General features: G+C 44.7%; 1 protein-coding gene across 3 annotated transcripts in view; it reads left to right on the top strand.

Annotated features, from left to right (window-relative positions):
* Window positions 1–17,476, top strand: part of ARHGEF33 (Rho guanine nucleotide exchange factor 33) — a 41,171-nt gene extending 23,695 nt beyond the window's left edge. The window contains exons 10-14 of one of the 3 annotated variants that reach the window (XM_061432140.1): window positions 1,662–1,810; window positions 2,810–2,974; window positions 5,844–6,639; window positions 9,813–9,952; window positions 16,776–17,476. In XM_061432140.1, coding sequence (XP_061288124.1) covers window positions 1,662–1,810; window positions 2,810–2,974; window positions 5,844–6,639; window positions 9,813–9,952; window positions 16,776–16,905 — 1,380 coding nt within the window. In that variant the 3' untranslated portion in view covers window positions 16,906–17,476. The other 2 variants (XM_061432141.1, XM_061432142.1) reach the window with 2 other exon arrangements.
* The last annotated feature ends 240 nt before the right edge of the window (window positions 17,477–17,716 follow it).

Consider the following 17,716-nt stretch of genomic DNA (forward strand, 5'->3'; position numbering starts at 1 on the left):
TTAGTGCTCAGCTTTCTTTGTAGTCCAACTCTCAAATCTGTATGTGACTACTGGAAAAACCATAGCCTTGACTAGATGGACCTTTGTTGGCAAAGTAATGCCTCTGCTTTTTAATATGCTGTCTAAGTTGGTCATAACTTTTCTTCTAAGGAGTAAGCATCTTTTAATTTCATTGCTGCAGTCACCATCTGCAGTGATTTTGGAGCCCCCAAAAGTAAAATCTGTCACTGTTTCCACTGTTTCCCCATTTATTTGCCATGAAGTGATGGGACCTGATGTCACGATCTTAGTTTTCTGAATGTTGAGCTTTAAGCCACATTTTTTACTCTCCACTTTCATTTTCATTCAAGAGGCTCTTTAGTTCTTTGCTTTCTTTCATAAGAGTGGTGGCAAGTGCATATCTGAGGTTATTGATATTTCTCCCGGCAATCTTGATTCCAGCTTGTGCTTCTTCCAGCCCAGTGTTTCTCATGATGTACTCTGCATATAGGTTAAATAAGCAGGGTGACAATATACAGCCTTGATGTATATTGGAACTGGTTCCTATTTGGAACCAGTCTGTTGTTCCATGTCCAGTTCTAACTGTTGCTTCCTGACCTGCATACAGATTTCTCAAGAGGCAGGTCAGGTGGTCTGGTATTCCCATCTGTTGAAGAATTTCCCACAATTTGTGGTGATCCACACAGACAAAGGCTTTGGCATAGTCAATAAAGCAGAAATAGATGTTTTTCTGGAACTCTCTTGCTTTTTCAATGATCCAACAGACATTGGCAATTTGATCTCTGGTTCCTCTACCTTTTCTAAAACCAGCTTGGACATCTGGAAGTTCACAGTTCATGTACTGCTGAAGCCTGGCTTGGAGAACTTTGGGCATTAGTTTACTAGCGTGTGAGATGAGAGCAATTGTGTGGTAGTTTGAGCATTCTTTGGCATTGCCTTTCTTTGGGATTGGAATGAAAACTGACCTTTTCCAGTCCTGTGGCCACTGCCAAGTTTTCCAAATTTGCTGGCATATTGAGTGCAGCACTTTCACAGCATCATCTTTTAGGATTTGAAATAGCTCAACTGGAATGCCATCACCTCCACTAGCTTTGTTCGTAGTGATGCTTCCTAAGCCCCGCTTGACTTCACATTCCAGGATGTCTGGCTCTAGGTGAGTAATCATACCATTGTGATTATCTGGGTCATGAAGATCTTTTTTGTATAGTTCTTCAGTAACTGTTAGCTTTCCCAATCCCAACCAGCATGCATGCTCCACTACAGCACAGCAGGCATTGTAATGGGAGGGGGTAATAGGCTAGGCTTGATCATAACGTCCCCCTACTTCCAGCTCTGATGCCTGATATTCCCACCATTGGTTAGAGACAATAATTGTTAGAACGGCTCCATTACTTCAGAGATCTAATTAGTAGATCCTTCTAATTTTCCACGTGTTCAAATTCAACTCCAACAGGAGCAAAAATGACTGTTATTTTCCCGAGATGCGATGGAAAAAGGGAACAACAAGTCTGACTTTTCAGTTTGTAATTAAATTGGCCATTGGTATTGTTTTGAGTAAATGGCTTCCAAACTCTCACAGCATAGCAAGGCAAGGTACAGAAGAGACAAAACAACCTTTCATTCTAACTTTGCAATGCTGCTTCCTTTTTTCTTCCATCCAGAATGTCCTGAAGTTCACAGAGCAGGAACACCCTGACTATTACCTACTTCTGGTGTGTGTTCAGCGCCTGCGAGTATTTATCTCACACTACACCCTGCTTTTTCAGTGCAATGAGGATTTGCTTATTCAGAAACGGAAAAAGCTCAAGAAGTAAGGTTCTGATGGTGAAGTTTAGAGGGTTGACCAAAGGTTTCTGAGAACAGGGATACACACAGTCAATGTGAGTGTCTGTTGCAAGTAACCACATTGTATGTAAAGTAGCTGAAATGCAGTGGTGGAGGCAGAAGAGAGAAGGGAATGGAAGAGAGGTGGCCAGGCTGGCTACAGGAGGGAGGTACTTACTAGCTGGTAGAAATTACTTTAGAAAAAAAGCAAATTTGCTGTAATGTTTATGGGGACCTTCTATTTTCTCATGTTGCTAACCACCTCAAAAATAGTTATTTCGCTAAACTTGCCTGGTTTAAAATTGCAGTTTAAAGGCTAAAATCTGATTTCTTTCATTAACTCAAGAAGTATTTATTGAGCACCTATGGTATACCAAGTAATGTTCTGCAAACTGAATACACTGCAAAGAACAAAACGGTCAAAAATTTTTGCCACATGGAGCTTACTTTTTAGACCTGGATAGCCAGGTAATAAATAAGATAGATAGTTTTAAGTGCTATGGATAAAAATAAAACAAATAAGGGAGAGGGTGGTGATTGAACAGATTTCACACTAAGAAGAAATAGGGAGGACTAAGGAAAATCTGGTCTTCAAAGGGAACAGAAGCAACTCATAACAAAGCTTCCTAATAACCTGGGTTTTTTCCAACCTCATCCCAATCCAATGAGGAAAACAGAATCATTTCTATGGGTGCTTCACGTTAGAAGAAGATGCTATCCCCCAAGTCAGGGCTCCTCTAATGGATGACATCTCCCCGTACTCCCCCTTACCCCCAAACTCAGTTCAGCCAATTGATCAGCATCCCCACTCCCAACCAGCAGTCAGCTGGCACTCTAATGTATCAGCAACCTAGTTTGTAGAGAGTCTGGGGAGAGCGAGAAGCTCACAGCTGAGATTCATCTGAGAAATGCTACTTTTCTTGGTATAATCTATATATTCAGAGAGTTGATTTTCCACTGAGAATTATTACCTCCATTCTATTAGGTCATCCATGGCGAAGCTGTACAAAGGGCTGGCTTCCCAGTGTGCAAACGCCGGGCAAGATGCTTCTCCCACTGCAGGCCCCGAGGCTGTCCGTGACAGTGGGATCCACTCAGAAGAGATGCTGCAACCCTACCCTTCTGCTCCCAGTTCTGGACCTGCTGTCACGTAAGCACCTGTTGCTGTGGAAAGATTAATGACAATGCCCTCGCGTCCCAGGTGGTCTGTATAGGGTAGCAGGCCAGTCTGTGTGGGTTAGCAAACCAGCTTGGATTAGGAGTATGACTTACAGGGCTCCTTCCTCCCTCTCCCATCAGGTCTTATATGTGGCAGGCAAACAGCTGACCCAATGTCTGGATCCCAGAGGAAGGCACTCATGTTAAGGAGCAGGCCTAGAGGCTGGAGGTTACTCTCAATGTTACCACACGTAACCATCCCCCACCTACAGCATGAGTCTCTCAGGGTTTGGACAATGACAGAGTGGAAGGGAGTACCATAAGATGACAGGAAGGCATTTTATAGCTCTCAGAAGAGTAGGGCTTTAACGTCTCCACGAGATACAGTGGGGGGAAAAAAGCTATCCCAGTCAGGGGTCAGAGGAAGTCTGGGCTCTGAGGATGAGACATTGGTCTGAGATGATGCAGAATGTTGATTAGCATCTCCCAATTCTCCGTGAAGCTTCTTCAGAAATAGACTTCATGACCTCTGTTCTTCAGCTTCTCTGAAAGCTGTTCTGGGTTGTGAATGGATGTGATCATTGTTAAAGTCTCTGCACACAACCTTTTCAAACACTAAACTGTTTTTTTCATTTAGCAAACTTCTTGATGATCTTTAAAGGATAAGGCCACATATCTGGAACTCATTTTACCTCTGAAGGATAAGTGGACTTAGGCCACCTCTGAAACTAGGACTTCTGGAAGATCAGGGAAACCAAAACTCAAAATTTCAAATCCCCAATTTACCAATTCTCCCCAAACTAATTCCTCAGACTATAATTTCTGCTTTGGGTTTTATTAAGGAAAAATTAGAAATCATGCAAAAAGCTGCTTTTCTATTATTATGATGACGTGAGAAGCAGTTGAGCTTATTTCAATTTTTTAATCACTAGTTTTTAGAACGCAAATTACAATCATGGAAGGAGCAACTGATCAATAACTCAAATCCTGTTTGCTTTTTGCCTTCATCTCTTAAACTGAGAACACTTAGCAGTAAGAGATGGTGGAGAAGGAAATGGCAACCCACAGCAGTATTCTTGCCTGGAGAATCCCATGGACAGAGGAGCCTGGTAGGCTACAGTCCATGCGGTTGCAAAGCATTGGATACAACTAAAGTGGCTTAGCACAGCATAACACATGAGTGAGAGATGGCAGTGCAAATGTGCAGTCAGGATGGTGAAATTTCATAATCATTCTGAAAATCTGAGACATTAATCTTTCTATACATAAAGTCCAGGATGATTTTCCTACTATAGACAAAATCCTAGAATACCTGTAGGGAGAGTATGCTGCTGCTAAGTCGTTTCAGTTGTGTCCGACTCTGTGCGACCCCATAGACGGCAGCCCACCAGGCTCCCCCGTCCCTTGGATTCTCCAGGCAAGAACACTGGAGTGGGTTGCCATTTCCTTCTCCAGTGCATGAAAGTGAAAAGTGAAAGTGAAGTTGCTCAGTCATCTCCGACTCTTAGCGACACCATGGACTGCAGCCTACCAGGCTCCTGCGTCCATGTGATTTTCCGGGCAAGAGTACTGGAGTGGGGTGCCATTGCCTTCTCCAAGTATACCACACAGAAAAAAATACGTTTCCTGGGAGGGGAGAGGGACAGGAGATGGAATTTTTTTGTGGATCACTTCAGCTTTTTTTTCACTTGAATTCTTAAGACAATGATAAAATTCTTTGAAGTTAAGGCTTATACTGCCTAAAAAATGAAATCCTTAGAGATTACACCCAGAGGAAGAACATGGCTGCCATGGCACTCTGTTGGGAAAATAACCAGAAAAGAAACCCAAGTGTTCCAAGTTAAAAGAGAATTCAAGTCAACATTCCATTTTACTATATTTTCATCTTTGTAAATGTGACACTTAATTTTTATCTTAAGACCATCAGACAAAAAATAGTGTTACAGTTTACTTCTGCATTCTTTATGCATTTTTTTTGTGGCAAAATTTAGTATGAATAAACTATAACTAGTTTGGGTCAGTGTGCAGTAGTCCACTCTCATCTGTCTGGCAATTAAATTCCAGCCGAACTGGCATTCGCATCCAATCTGATGCGTATGCTATCCAAGTATCCAGTGTGAATTATTCTTTATCCACGATGAAACAAATCAAAATAACTCTCCATGAAATCGGGCATATTCAGAGACACAGACTTTTCATTTTGGTAATGTTCTTGTGGATGGAAGTTTGAGATGACTTATATAGCATGCTTCATAGCCACAGGGAATTTTTTAGTTTTTTATTATGAAAATGTCAAATACATACAAAAGCAAAATGTACAGTGAACCCCGCATACCATCATCCAGATGTTTTTTTACTTCATCCAGATTTTTTTTTACTGTTTACTTCATCTGGGATTTGTTCTTAAGCAGGAAGAGCCTTGAGTTGAACAAAAGTTGTTTCCATGATTTTCTATGACTCTGCTAGGACAAAAAAGGGAGAGAAGAGAGAAAAAGATGTGCCTTGGGGCCTTGACACATGGTGGAGAGGGTCAGCGCTGAGCATCCTTGGCCTACCAGCCATCTCTACACAGTGCCTCAGGGCTCAGACGGGTACTTCCGGGATCCTCTTCACAAACGGTTATTTTCACTCTCCCACTTGGGGGACCAGGGCTCCTGGGGGCTCCTCAATTTGACAAACCTGTGGCGCTTGGTAGGTAACACACAGAGGAGCCTGGGAGGGCCAGAGAAGAGGGAGCAGACAGTTTGCGTCTAAGCGGTATCTGGTAGGCACTGTGTGGTTCCCAGCCTCGCGCTGCTCGGGGACAGGCGCGCACTAATACACCGTAAGCACACTTCTTTTGTATTGTCTCCCCTTTAAAGACATTTGATGCCCCCAGTGAAGAAAAGCCAACAGCAGCAAAGCTTGATGGAGAGCATGCAGCCCGGGAAGCCCAGTGACTGGGAGATGGAGGGCAGAAAGCACGAGAGGCCCGAGAGCCTCCTGGCGCCGGCGCAGTTCTGTGCCGCTGAGCAGGACGTGAAGGCGCTCGCCGGGCCCCTGCAGGCCATCCCGGAGATGGACTTCGAGCCGTCGCCGGCGGAGCCGCTGGGCAACGTGGAGCGCTCCCTGCGCGCCCCGGCCGAGCTCCTGCCCGACGCCCGCAGCTACGTGCCCGCGGCCTACGAAGAGTTTGAGTATGGCGGTGAGATCTTCGCGCTGCCCGCACCCTACGACGAGGAGCCCTTCCAGGCTCCGGCCCTCTTCGAGAACTGCTCGCCCGCCTCTTCCGAGTCCAGCCTGGACATCTGCTTCCTGCGGCCCGTCAGCTTCGCCATGGAGGCCGAGCGGCCCGAGCACCCGCTGCAGCCGCTGCCCAAGAGCGCCACGTCGCCGGCAGGCAGCAGCAGCGCCTACAAGCTGGAGGCAGCAGCGCAGGCGCACAAAACCAAGCCGCTGAGCCGCTCGCTCAAGGAGTTCCCGCGCGCGCCGCCGCCCGAGGGCGTGGCCCCGCGCCTCTACAGCACGCGCAGCAGCAGCGGCGGCCGCGCGCCGCTCAAGGCCGAGCGCGCCGCGCAGGCGCACGGCCCAGCCGCCTCCGCTCGCGGGGCGCCCCGGACCTTCTTTCCCCAACAGAGATCCCAAAGCGAAAAGCAGACCTATTTGGAAGTAAGGAGGGTAAAGTAAAACCAACCCCAAACCCACAGCGCTGGCAACCCCGGGCCTAGATCTCCAGGGGTGCAGCCTGGGCTCACCTAGCGTGGAGGGGAACGCAGGTTGGCCAGGTGGGGGCAGCCGAAGATGCTGAGAGCCCGTGTTACTTACAGGCTTGTCCGTCAGTGGTCCTCGGAGGAAAGTGTTAGTTCTTCAGGGCCAGGACGCAGGAGCGTGCCATACCTATATATGTGTATGATGACAAAAAGACTAGGACTCCTCTTAGACCTGCTTAAAACACACCCCGCCCACCACCACCAAGTTAAAGCGTTGCAGGTGTTCTGTGCTTTCCTGCTTAAGCTGTGGCACCTCCCAGATGCAGTTCATATGCAAAACACTTCACAGAAGTCCCAGGGGCTGTCTTCTTTGCCTATTAAACGCACCCCTTATTGTTCAAAATATCGAATCCTATGTGCTAGCACTGATCTGCACCCTTGTTTATAGCTAGGGAGGAGGCAAGTTGCCCTCTCTCCCTGGGGACTCTTGAAAAAAGTTCATTTCCACTTGTTTTCCTTTTGCCTGGAAAAGGGTGTCATGGTACTTTGCAGACTCCAGTTGGACGAAGACAGCACCAAACTGTCCAGAAAGCATTGACTCACAAACACCTTCTTTGGCCTCTATATGGATGTTTGGTATTTTGATGTTTCACCTTGACATCTGCAAGCCTTGGGACATTTAAAGCAGTGTTTAAATACATATTTGTGAAAGGACTAATAGTTCCTGAATAAACAATGTCTCCGCAAGTGATTGGAACAAAGGCAATTTCTGATTAAGTAGAGAGTAACAGAGTGGCTCTGAGCTGTGCCCCCATTCTTCTTGTTTAACATTTTAGAAGCAGGGTTAGGATTTACAGGGCAGCACTGTATTGATTGAAACACCTTGAAAGTGACAGTCAAGGACTGTCCTTCATTAAGTGTCCCTTACATCCAGCACTAGGGATCCTTTGCCTCCAGGAGAAACGATTATCCACAGGAGTGAGGGCCCTGCGTCCCACCTGTTCCTATTTCTAAAGGAGTGGGAAGAGATTGAAGATCACTGACTCCATTCATTTTTCAGCAAACCCTGACCACCTGCCTCACCCCAGGCTCTGTGCTAAATGTTGAGGGTTCAGAAATAAACAACATCCAGTTTCTGCCCTCCAAGGCCACTGGCTTAGCCCTGAAGGAGACACATAAACAGAATTATAATAAACCATGGGAGCACATGGGAGGGTCTCTATTTAAACCCTCAGAGAAGTCTTAGATAGTTTGAACGTCTGAATTCAATTTTAAAAGCTGCTTAGCTATTGGCTAAGTGAAGAATGGTGTAGGGAAATATAAAAAAGAAAGCTCATAGGCCTTAAAAAAAAAAGGCAGGAGTGAGTCTTCTTTTGAATACTTCCCCAGGTGGGAGTGGTGAACATTAGGCCAGAGGAACATGAAGAACCTTGGAGCTTCCAGCCCATCTGGACTCCAGAAATCAAAGTCTGTGTCTGGCTCCTGAAAGGCAGAAATACTTGAGGGTGCCCAGCTAAGGTTGCTGAAGGGCCCTGGGATTCTTAGATTTCCTTCTGCCTCTGATTTTCAACTCTGAACTTTATACAGTTCTATTAGGTAAAATTTCTTAGATAAGTCAAAGTTAGGCATGTGTCAAAGTTTAAAAGTTTAGGGACTTGCCTGGCAGTCGTGGTTGATACTCTGTGCTTCCAATGCAGGGCAAGGGTGGTGGTGGCATGAGTTTGATGAGTTTGATCCCTGGTCCGGAAACTAGGATCTCACATGTTGCACAGCGTGGCCAAAAAAAAAAAAAAAGTGGATTCAAAAATGAAAGATACATATATACACATATTTTTTAAAGTTCATTAACAAGGAAAGTAGAAAAAGTGCCAACTCAAAGTGACTTGGAATGGGCAGAGATATACATACAAAATCTTTTAACTCCTATAGTATAAACTGCAAAGAGTGCTTTTATTTCATATGCTCATACAAATGTCTTTTTTCCCCTAGTTGATGTGTGAAAAGTTGGGAGCTCAACAAATGGTTTTGCCAGGCAAAAACCATTAATCAGAGTGAGATGGGGTTTTAGCTGCAAAAGATGAGCCCTTCAAAAGCCCCATCTGTAAAGCTATCGGCTCTTTCCTGATGAGGTGTGCAAAACTCCTAGGGTTCCATCTCCTCAGATGTACTGTGTATCTGCCATCCTTGCCCTCAGAGCCAGCCACACCCTAGTCTTTAGTGTTCTGTCGCTAAGAGTCAAAAAAGAAGACGATATGCTTTAGTGGCAAGAGCACCTGACTGGGAGTCAGGAGATCCGTGTTCTAATCCTGACTCTGCTGCCAAATAGCTGTGTGCTTCTGGACAATTCATTTGGCTTCTCTGCCTCCAGTTTTCTCATCTATGAAATAAGACAATCCGTACTTTACCTACCTCACAGGGTTGTTGTGAGGATAAGGCCAAATAAGATAAAATTTGTGAATACGCTTTGTAAAGTGTGAAATGCTACACAAAGGCAAGATCTCATCAAGATCATGATTCCACAGAAAGATTTTCCTTCAACTATTAGATTTATTTCCTAAAAAGTCCCTAAAAAGCCCACTTCTCAAGATTTGGTCCTTGCACGAGTAGTAAATGCTTTACTTGGGAGCTTGTTATAGATGCAGAATTTGGGCTCCACCTGTGACCAACTGAATCAAAATCTGCATTTTAGCAAGATTCCAAGGTGATTCATATAAACATTAAGTGCAGGTAGGCAAGAACATACCTTAAACTGCTGTTTTCCTAATCTGTGTGCAAAAAGATTAGCTAGGCCTAATTTCAGAGATTCTGATTCAGATAGTTTGGTTTTTGGGCTCAGGAGCCTACATTTAAATGAAAGCCCCAGTTGATCCTGTAGCCCTAGGACCACACTTTCAAAAATGCTACACTCAGCCATCAAAATGTTGATCTCCATTATTTAGTTATGAATCTTAGTAGAATCCCAAATAATCCCTAGATCTAGTTTCTTAATTAGCCCAGGTTTGCTTTAGTTGGAATAGGTGCCTGTCATTAGTCTTTTGGGGTGGGAGAGGAAAGTGAGAGGTTAAAGAAAATTGTCCCATAGTCAGGATCAATGTTAACTTTGGAAAAGAGTAAAAATACACCCCTCTTTTGTGTTTTCAGGAGATGCATTTAGAAGATGCCACCAGATTCTGTCCAAAGGAAGAAAGAGAAAGCGAACAAACATCTTTCAGCGATCAAAACCCCAGGCAAGACCAGAAAGGGGGCTTTCGCAGCTCCTTCCGCAAGCTCTTTAAAAAGAAGTGAGTAGCCCTTAGACAAGACAGCATTGTAACTCATTTCCCTGTGGGCTAAGTCTTGAGGTTTTAACAGTAACAAGTAGCCTGGTTTTACACAACTGCTTCAAGCTCAGTGCCTGTACCCGGTAGCCACAATTCCTGCCAGGTGAAGATGTTTCTTATTGTGATCTCCTAGAGTAAAAGCACACTCGGCTCTGTCCTCTGCCGCCTCTGTCATTTAGCCCTGCCTCCTTGTTCCCAAAGTCCTGTGTCCTGGGAGGAGTGGGCAGAGGAGGTCTCCTGGGAAATCCCCATGGGCGCGAGGAGTGGGGTTGGGTGTAATGGGTGCACCATCAGAACCTCCCTGCCTGTGGAAGGTTTTCTCAGGCATCGCAGCTCTTCCGCCTGTAGGGACCTGTAGTTATCCTGGTTACTAGTGCACATTTGGGGGATATCTGCCTATGTTTTCCCTAGCAGAAACGATTGGATGGATTCGGCTTGGGTCCTACTTAAAAAATCACTTTAATGGAGTCTCCGTACTCCATAGGAGGCAAAAGCGAGGCACTTCTTTCCTGTGGCCCTAAGATTCTCAGCCCTTGCTGTGTGGTGTCTCCCACCTGTCATTTTGGTCAGCACTTACAAGCACTGTTTCGCAGACTGGGAGGCATTGGCCAAATGCCAGCACGAAACGTAAGACAAAAGCACTGAGTGTTAGCGTTTGGCAGTGGGGGGATCTCCAGTCCAGCCATCACCTGCCGGGGAGACTGCTGTCCCTTTCTCCACCCGTCCTCAGGCCTGTTGTCTCCCCCTTAGAGTTGTTGCCTGGTGCTTCGTTTCCCTTCTTAGAGGAGCTTCTCACAGTGAGCCTTAAACAGCAAGTGTCCCTAAAATTTTAGTGGATGGAAAAGTTAAAGGCACTGTTGCTGACTTCATAGTTTGGAGCTCCTGTGTGAGGAAACACAGGAAATCACTTTCTCCCAATTTAGATAGTGGTCTTGATGGAAGAACTGGGGCAGGCCTGGACTGAGGATTTTTGCGGTCGGTTTGTCTAATTCCTCTCCTAGAGGGAGGGTAGTACTGAGAGTAGTAGGTCTCTCTGATCGTTGGTCCCACCCATTGTTACTGGAAGAAGAGGCAAGGGGGAGCAGCAGTCCTGCAGAGACAGCCCTGTTCCTATTCTAGCCCGTTCGGTTTTGCTAGAGTAGCCCGGGCGTGCATGACTGCTGGAGCCCCTTGATTTGGGGGCAATGAGCTGAGAATTGAATCCCTTTCTAGGACCATAGATTTAGATCTTTCCTGACCCAGCACCTCCTGTCAAGTGTGACAGTGGAGAGACCTGGAGACAGTTCTCCAGCCTGACTTTGGTATGCAGGCTTCTGAATCCTGCTAAGAACTCCAGACTCCTAAGACCACTGCTTGAGCCTTTTATTTTTACTTATTTTTAAACCACAGTGTTTCCCAAGAGAACAACCACTTTTTGCCATTTATGACTGTGTGCTGCCTGTTGGAAAGCACCCAGTCATGGATCTGTTGCTGGTTCCTTTGCACATTCCCGTTCCAGGACCGGGAACAGTGGATAAGAGAGGAACTTTCTTAAAAACGCAGCTGCCTGGAACTGGGGCTGGCTGCCCCAGGAGGCAGTGGATTCTCCTAAGGAGGATTTGGATGACCCTGGTTAGGGAGGCTGTGAAAGGGACACCCACAGCGGGTGGGAGATCACTGCCACCCGAGTGCTTTCTAGCTTGAAATTTGCTTTATCTGTATTTTGACTTTGTTGTAGATCAGTCTGGGAGATCACATCTTTTTAATGCTTGAAACAAGAAATCAGTGTGGCCTGGGACCTGTCATTTTAATGACCACGTAGAAGGCCAGATTTTATCTTTCTATAACCTCCCATAGCCACTGGTTCATTGCCAAGGATTTGCTGTGGACTCTCTAAATTTTCATGTTAGATAATTACTTTCAGCCCTCTGGCAGATTTTGGGGATCCTTTCTGGAGGGTCAAATGGATCCCCTTAGTTCTCTCCTACTTTTATCATAGACAAGTCCCTCTTGCCTCAACCCAATTGCTGCCACCACTTCTGGCACTGCCTTTGTATTTAAAATCTGAAATGTTATACGGATGGAAGTAAAGTTGGTGCCATACAGTTGTTGCTCCCTCTGGTTGGCTTTCCTGGCTTTTTACATCTTGTGTAGGACTGTGAGCGCTGCTGTGTAATACTTTCTTGTCGCCTTGTATCCGGGGTGCTTTGGTAGGCCCTCTGGAGACTTGGCTCAAGGTCAAAAAGCAGCTTGAGTAGCTTCTCCTGAGTATTTTCATCCTAGAACCTTGGAAAGTTTGTTCCATTTTGCTAAAGTAGAGACAAAGGGCAAGAAGGCCCCAGCATAGCACAGAAAGGTCAGCAGCTCTCAACTCGGATGAGAACACTTGACTCTTCTCATGAATGAAGCATTCTTTGTCATACACGTGTACTGTGTGAGATGCTTGTCTAGGAATCGTGAGTGACTTGGTTGGTCCTAGCTGTTATGTAGGAACTTCTCAGACTGAAGCCAGGCATATAGACAGGTACAGGGAGGAACCAGAAAGAGACACTCTGCCCATCCTCCTCCCATGTGTTGGGAGGTCAGGCTGGCAGCAAGCCCTGTGACTTCAAGACATGGTTCATCCTGGGTACTGAAGTCAGGCTAGAGGCTGGCCTCAGAGGTCCAAAACGGATCAGAGCCAGAACAGCTGCCTCTGTCACACCCGGGGCTCACTGCCTGCCTCCCCACAGCCCTCTGGAGGCTTGTTCCTGTCTACACTGACACACTTTTTGTATCCATAGGGGCTTGTTTGGCTGGTGGCCCCACACACCCAGAATGCTGCTTCGGGATGAAGCTAGGCATGGAGCCAGATGCAACAGAAAACCTGAGAAAGGGTTCTCTTCCCTCTGAGGCTGGGAGGGCCGAATGCTCATACTCACAAGGATTGAAAAGGGAGAGTCAAGTTGACATCATAAAAAAAAAGTCATGAAAAATGCCCAAGATATCTGGGGGAGAGGATGATGCTCTGACCGTTTCTATCTCAGGCACATTCATCCTGGGTAGATACCAGGTCACATGTCCTTGAGAGCTGCCCAGAATTGGTCAAAATAAAGATGACATATCTTAAAGTTGGAAAACGTTAAGTGATTTTAAAAATTTTTTAATGAGGATTCTTAGAAGCCAGGAACAGAACAGACCTCATGTGATAGGTTGATGCTGGACTGAATCCTTGTCCCCCTGCCTTTGAGCAGGATGGAAGGTAGACCATTCCATTGTACGAGCATTGACCTGGAAGCTTTCAAAAACTTGAATCTAGACTGTCCTGAAGTCCGAGACCAATGCTACTTCATCCCTATGTGTGAATCTTAGACTTAGGCCAATACCTTGGTTGGGGGTGTGCATAGGGGAAGAGGGTTCTGTAAGACAGCTTAGGGGCAGGGATATACGTGCTCTTTTTATCCTCAACTCTCATGGGAGTGGAAGACAAAGCATATGGCGTCCAAATGATTAATTCTACTTCGTCACCCGTTTCTTCCTCTTTAGCACTTTGTAATTTACATGCCTCAGAGGGTCTCTTTCCCAGTCAGCACCCTCCCTTTACCAGTCCCATGGAAATCTCTTCTTTCTTTAATCACACACTGCGGAGAGAGCACTTCCACAGAGTCCCATATGACTGTCAGTGAGTCCGCTTTGCCGTCTGCCCAGCTTGGACTGTGGAGCAGACCATGTCATAGAAAGCACAACTACTCAAGAATCCATTGATAACTGCACCTCATGTTCTTCTCTGCCTCCTTAGAGCCTGTCTGAAGTTCTTCCTCCATTCTTACCCACTTTGGGATTGTCTCTCATTTCCCATTTTAATTCCCCATATAAATGGAAAACGGAAGGAGATGGCTGAAGAGAAAACATGTACTTAAACCTGATTATAGATGTTACTCAGTAGGTCATTTGAGATCAGTCACTAAGTTAAGGGTCTTCAGTGTTCTAGGTTCTGTCAGCAGAAGCTTAAGATCCAAATGTAAGAGTGACCCAGCTACCAGGTTTAGTGCCTAGGACACAGTAACCCCTTTACAAATCCACATCAAACGAGTGTGCGTTTGTCGCCCTGTTGATTGTCAGGACCAGCTTACGTGGCCGACAGGATGGGTGCTCTGCTGCTCCCTTTCTTCTCCATCTGCATGTTCCTGAAGCTTTCAAGGCAGACAGTCTTTCCAGTCAGCAAAGCAACCCTTTTTAGGTCAGAGGCTCCTGCACCACTGATTCCAGCCCTCCTGTTTTCCCCAGCTCCAAATAAACTTTACGGCTTACTGTAGTAAATTGGTACTTGCGTGACCTACCCAACTTGTGATTTTTTTGTCTCTGTCAGTTGAGGGGAAGGAAAGTTAGGGACAGGTGTGTTCCCCTCCCATCAAACATTTGGATGGCTGTGTCAGAAGGTGCTGGCAGCCATCCTAATCTTGCCCAGCAAGTGTTTGCCTGCCTGGCCCTTATGTGTGTTCCTTTGCAGTCAGCCAGAACGGCCCTAGCAACTCAAAAGCCATTTCTGTTTTATAAAGAAAGGGGATAAAAAGCAAATCCACTAGCGTTCCACCTAGATTCCACAGGTTATTTTTCAGTGATTTAGGTATGCATTACTCTAGAACCTGACAACCACACATTCACAAGGGTCCTAAAGTTGAGGTGTTCATATACCATGTAAGCATTAGAAAGAAATCAGCTAAAAATATCTTTAAAAGGGTGAAAATTAGCTTCTAGTCATGGCTACCATGGAATACTAGATCTTGAAAATGATTAGCAAGTTACCATTTAGTTAATTGTTAGTTAATATCAAGAAATGAGGAGCCATTCACACACCTTGCAGACACAAAGGTGGTTTGTGAGAAGAGCAGTTAAAAAAGAAAAATACTAAGCTGAGTTTGTGGACTTTGGAAACTAGACAGGGCGATTTTGGCATTTGTTTCAGAAATGGGAACTCAACTGGTGAAGATTTCTGTGGTCCTTGGGGCTGGTGGTGACATCAGAGCTTTCCCATTTCCAGGTAAACATGAAACAGTTGCATGTTGGAACCATCAAAGTATGACATGGTGGGCTTTGGAGAGATCAGATGTAGCTAAGAGGGGAAATGGAAGGCAAAGATTTTAAGTTTTGATGAATGTTTTCTGATGAGAAACTTATCATGTGGGGAAACAATTTGGAAGAAACAGCAGCCAGATTCAAATCTTGCTTCCTACTTCCTGCCCCCTCGCCCTGCAATGCTTTAGGTATTCTTAGTCTTCTGGATAACAGAAGATACGGGGAAAGAATGACATGGTCAAAAATCTATCTTCCTAACAGTTGGGGCACAAGTGCACCAACCAGGGATGATTTGAACTGGAGGTAGCGGGGAGTTCTGAGAGAAAGCCTGGAGCTTTAGGGTGGGGTCTGAGGAGGTGGTTTCAGGGGAGAATTGCAGGCGGCTTCTGAAAAGGAAAGAGACTTTCAGCCCAGCCAGCCATCATCTTACTTAATGAACACCCAGATCTACTGGGGTTGAGGAGAGAAAGTTCTTCCTCTATGTACTGGGATATAGTGGAAAAGGGCTCCTTACTGACCAGATGGAGGAAGTGTGGTAGACAGCTAAGGCCTTCATCTGTGAAACCAAATAACAGGGTCAGAGTTAAAAATAAAAATCCAATCAATCATTATGTTTCTAGACATCAGAATTTTAGTCTTTGTGTGGATCTAGATTCTTTCCTTAAATAAGGTAAAGGAACGTTTGCATTCTGCCCAATGATTTCAGTAAATGATAGAGTCATAATTAACGTATCTAATAGCAACAGTGAGGACGTTCCTAGTGTATCTACGATAGTGAAAGAATGTATCCTTCTTTTGTGGATAGTGGAAGCATGCCTGACTCTGCCTCAGCATTTGGAGAACTTGCTCAGTTGTGTAGGAGCTTTGGACAAAGAACTTCATGTCTAACGTCACTGTCATACACCTTGCATGAGGTCTTTTGATATTGCTTCTTAGTCACTGGGCTAGTTTTTACCCATTCTAGCTCAGAGCTGAAGCTAGCCAAAGGGCCCCAGCCTAGCTTATCAGAGGTTATTTCCAGAAAGCCTCCTCCCTCTAGGGACTTCTGACATGAACAAACTGGAGAAGGTGCAGAGCTGGAATGGATTACCCAACTGGCTTAACCAAGAGAAAGGAAGAATACACCCTCGACTGGGGACTCAATTGGACTGTTTTGAGTTGTTGCCTCTTGATTGGGCTTGGTCTCCTATGTGGTGGTTGAGATAATAGAATCTCCTTAATCTGATTACTGTACTGATTTCTGCATTCTGCCAAATGTAGCATATGTGTGTGGTTGGCTTCAATAAATTTTTCATTTAAAAATGAAAACAAGCAAAAGCAAGAGTTTGTAATGTAATGCCCAGATTAAGTAAAGGCCCTTGATAACCTTGGTTGAGAGCAATGAATTCTATCCTTTAAAATCTAAGGGCCTTCTTAATTTGTGTAGTAGTTCCTTGATTGAATTGAAAATAGGATTTATTGAATTTTCTAATCCTTTCTCCCCCGTTGACAATGCTATTACATGATTTCTTACACTGTCATACACAATTGTCACAAGTGTCCCCATTAAGCACTAGAAAGGTCAACTCTTTATGTGCACTGCAACTCTTAGTTACACATGTCCTGAGTCATGAAATTCAAGGGAAGTAAACATTATTCCAGATCTAGGAGGCAACTGTTTTACAAATGCAAAACAATTTGGTTAGATAAAATATTTGAAAACAATTAAAACCAAATCAACCTGTACTTTATCTGTGTGCTGAGATTTTAGGTCCAGTGGATCAGAATACAGGGAAAAAACTAATGAGAATCCCTCAATGGATCCTTCACCCACCAAACAAGATTTCTTCAGAAACCGACTTGCTCTTGCAAATGAGCTTGACCAAGGAACAGCTGTGTAAAACATACTTAAAGTTGTATTGTCAAGTGGTAAGATGAGGATAAAAAGCTTGTATATATCTGTGTAGGAATATATATATATATATATTGATGTATAAATCCCTGAGGAAAACTAATATAAATACCTACATATGAAACTAAATCAACATACGAGACATTGAAGAGATGAAGATTAGTCTCTGGTTGAGAGCTGGCTCTTTGAACAACACTTGGGACAAGGGAAATGAAGACTTTTCACAGCATTACAAAAACACAATAAATTTGGAGGAAAATAAATGCTTGTAAGAAAACTTCCACCTTGAAGTCATTCCCCCAGTATAATATTGAGCATGTTCATATTTAACATGGATGTGAAATTTATGCTTCTGAGGTCTTTAGCTTATTCATTTCATCTTAGACTAGTATACACCATGCTAGGGGGCAGTTCTGTCATGCCATATGTCTTCCAAAAACCCCAAGGCAACACCTAACATCCCTTAAGGCAAAGCATCAGTTAACCCAATTGTATTACATGTTGCAAATACGAGTTGTGGAAAAATTTGTGCTTAAACCATGACAAAGAAGGTTCAAAGCTTAAAGACATGTTGATATGCAAATAGGAAAAGAACCTTAAGAGTAGTATTCCTCTTGTTCTATGGTTATGAAAACCAGCGCAGGGAACAGTAATTCCTCTAGAACTGGGAGGTCAAAGAAACATTTTCCCTCATGTGGGTTGTGGGTTGTGCTGCGGACAGGAAAAAGTCCAGAGTCTGTGTTTTATTAAATACTCAGGATTCAAAGGTCCACCAGTGATCCTGAGTGTCACTCACACTC

Source organism: Bos javanicus, chromosome 11, assembly GCF_032452875.1.
Source record: "Bos javanicus breed banteng chromosome 11, ARS-OSU_banteng_1.0, whole genome shotgun sequence".
Classification (NCBI taxonomy): Eukaryota; Metazoa; Chordata; class Mammalia; order Artiodactyla; family Bovidae; genus Bos; species Bos javanicus.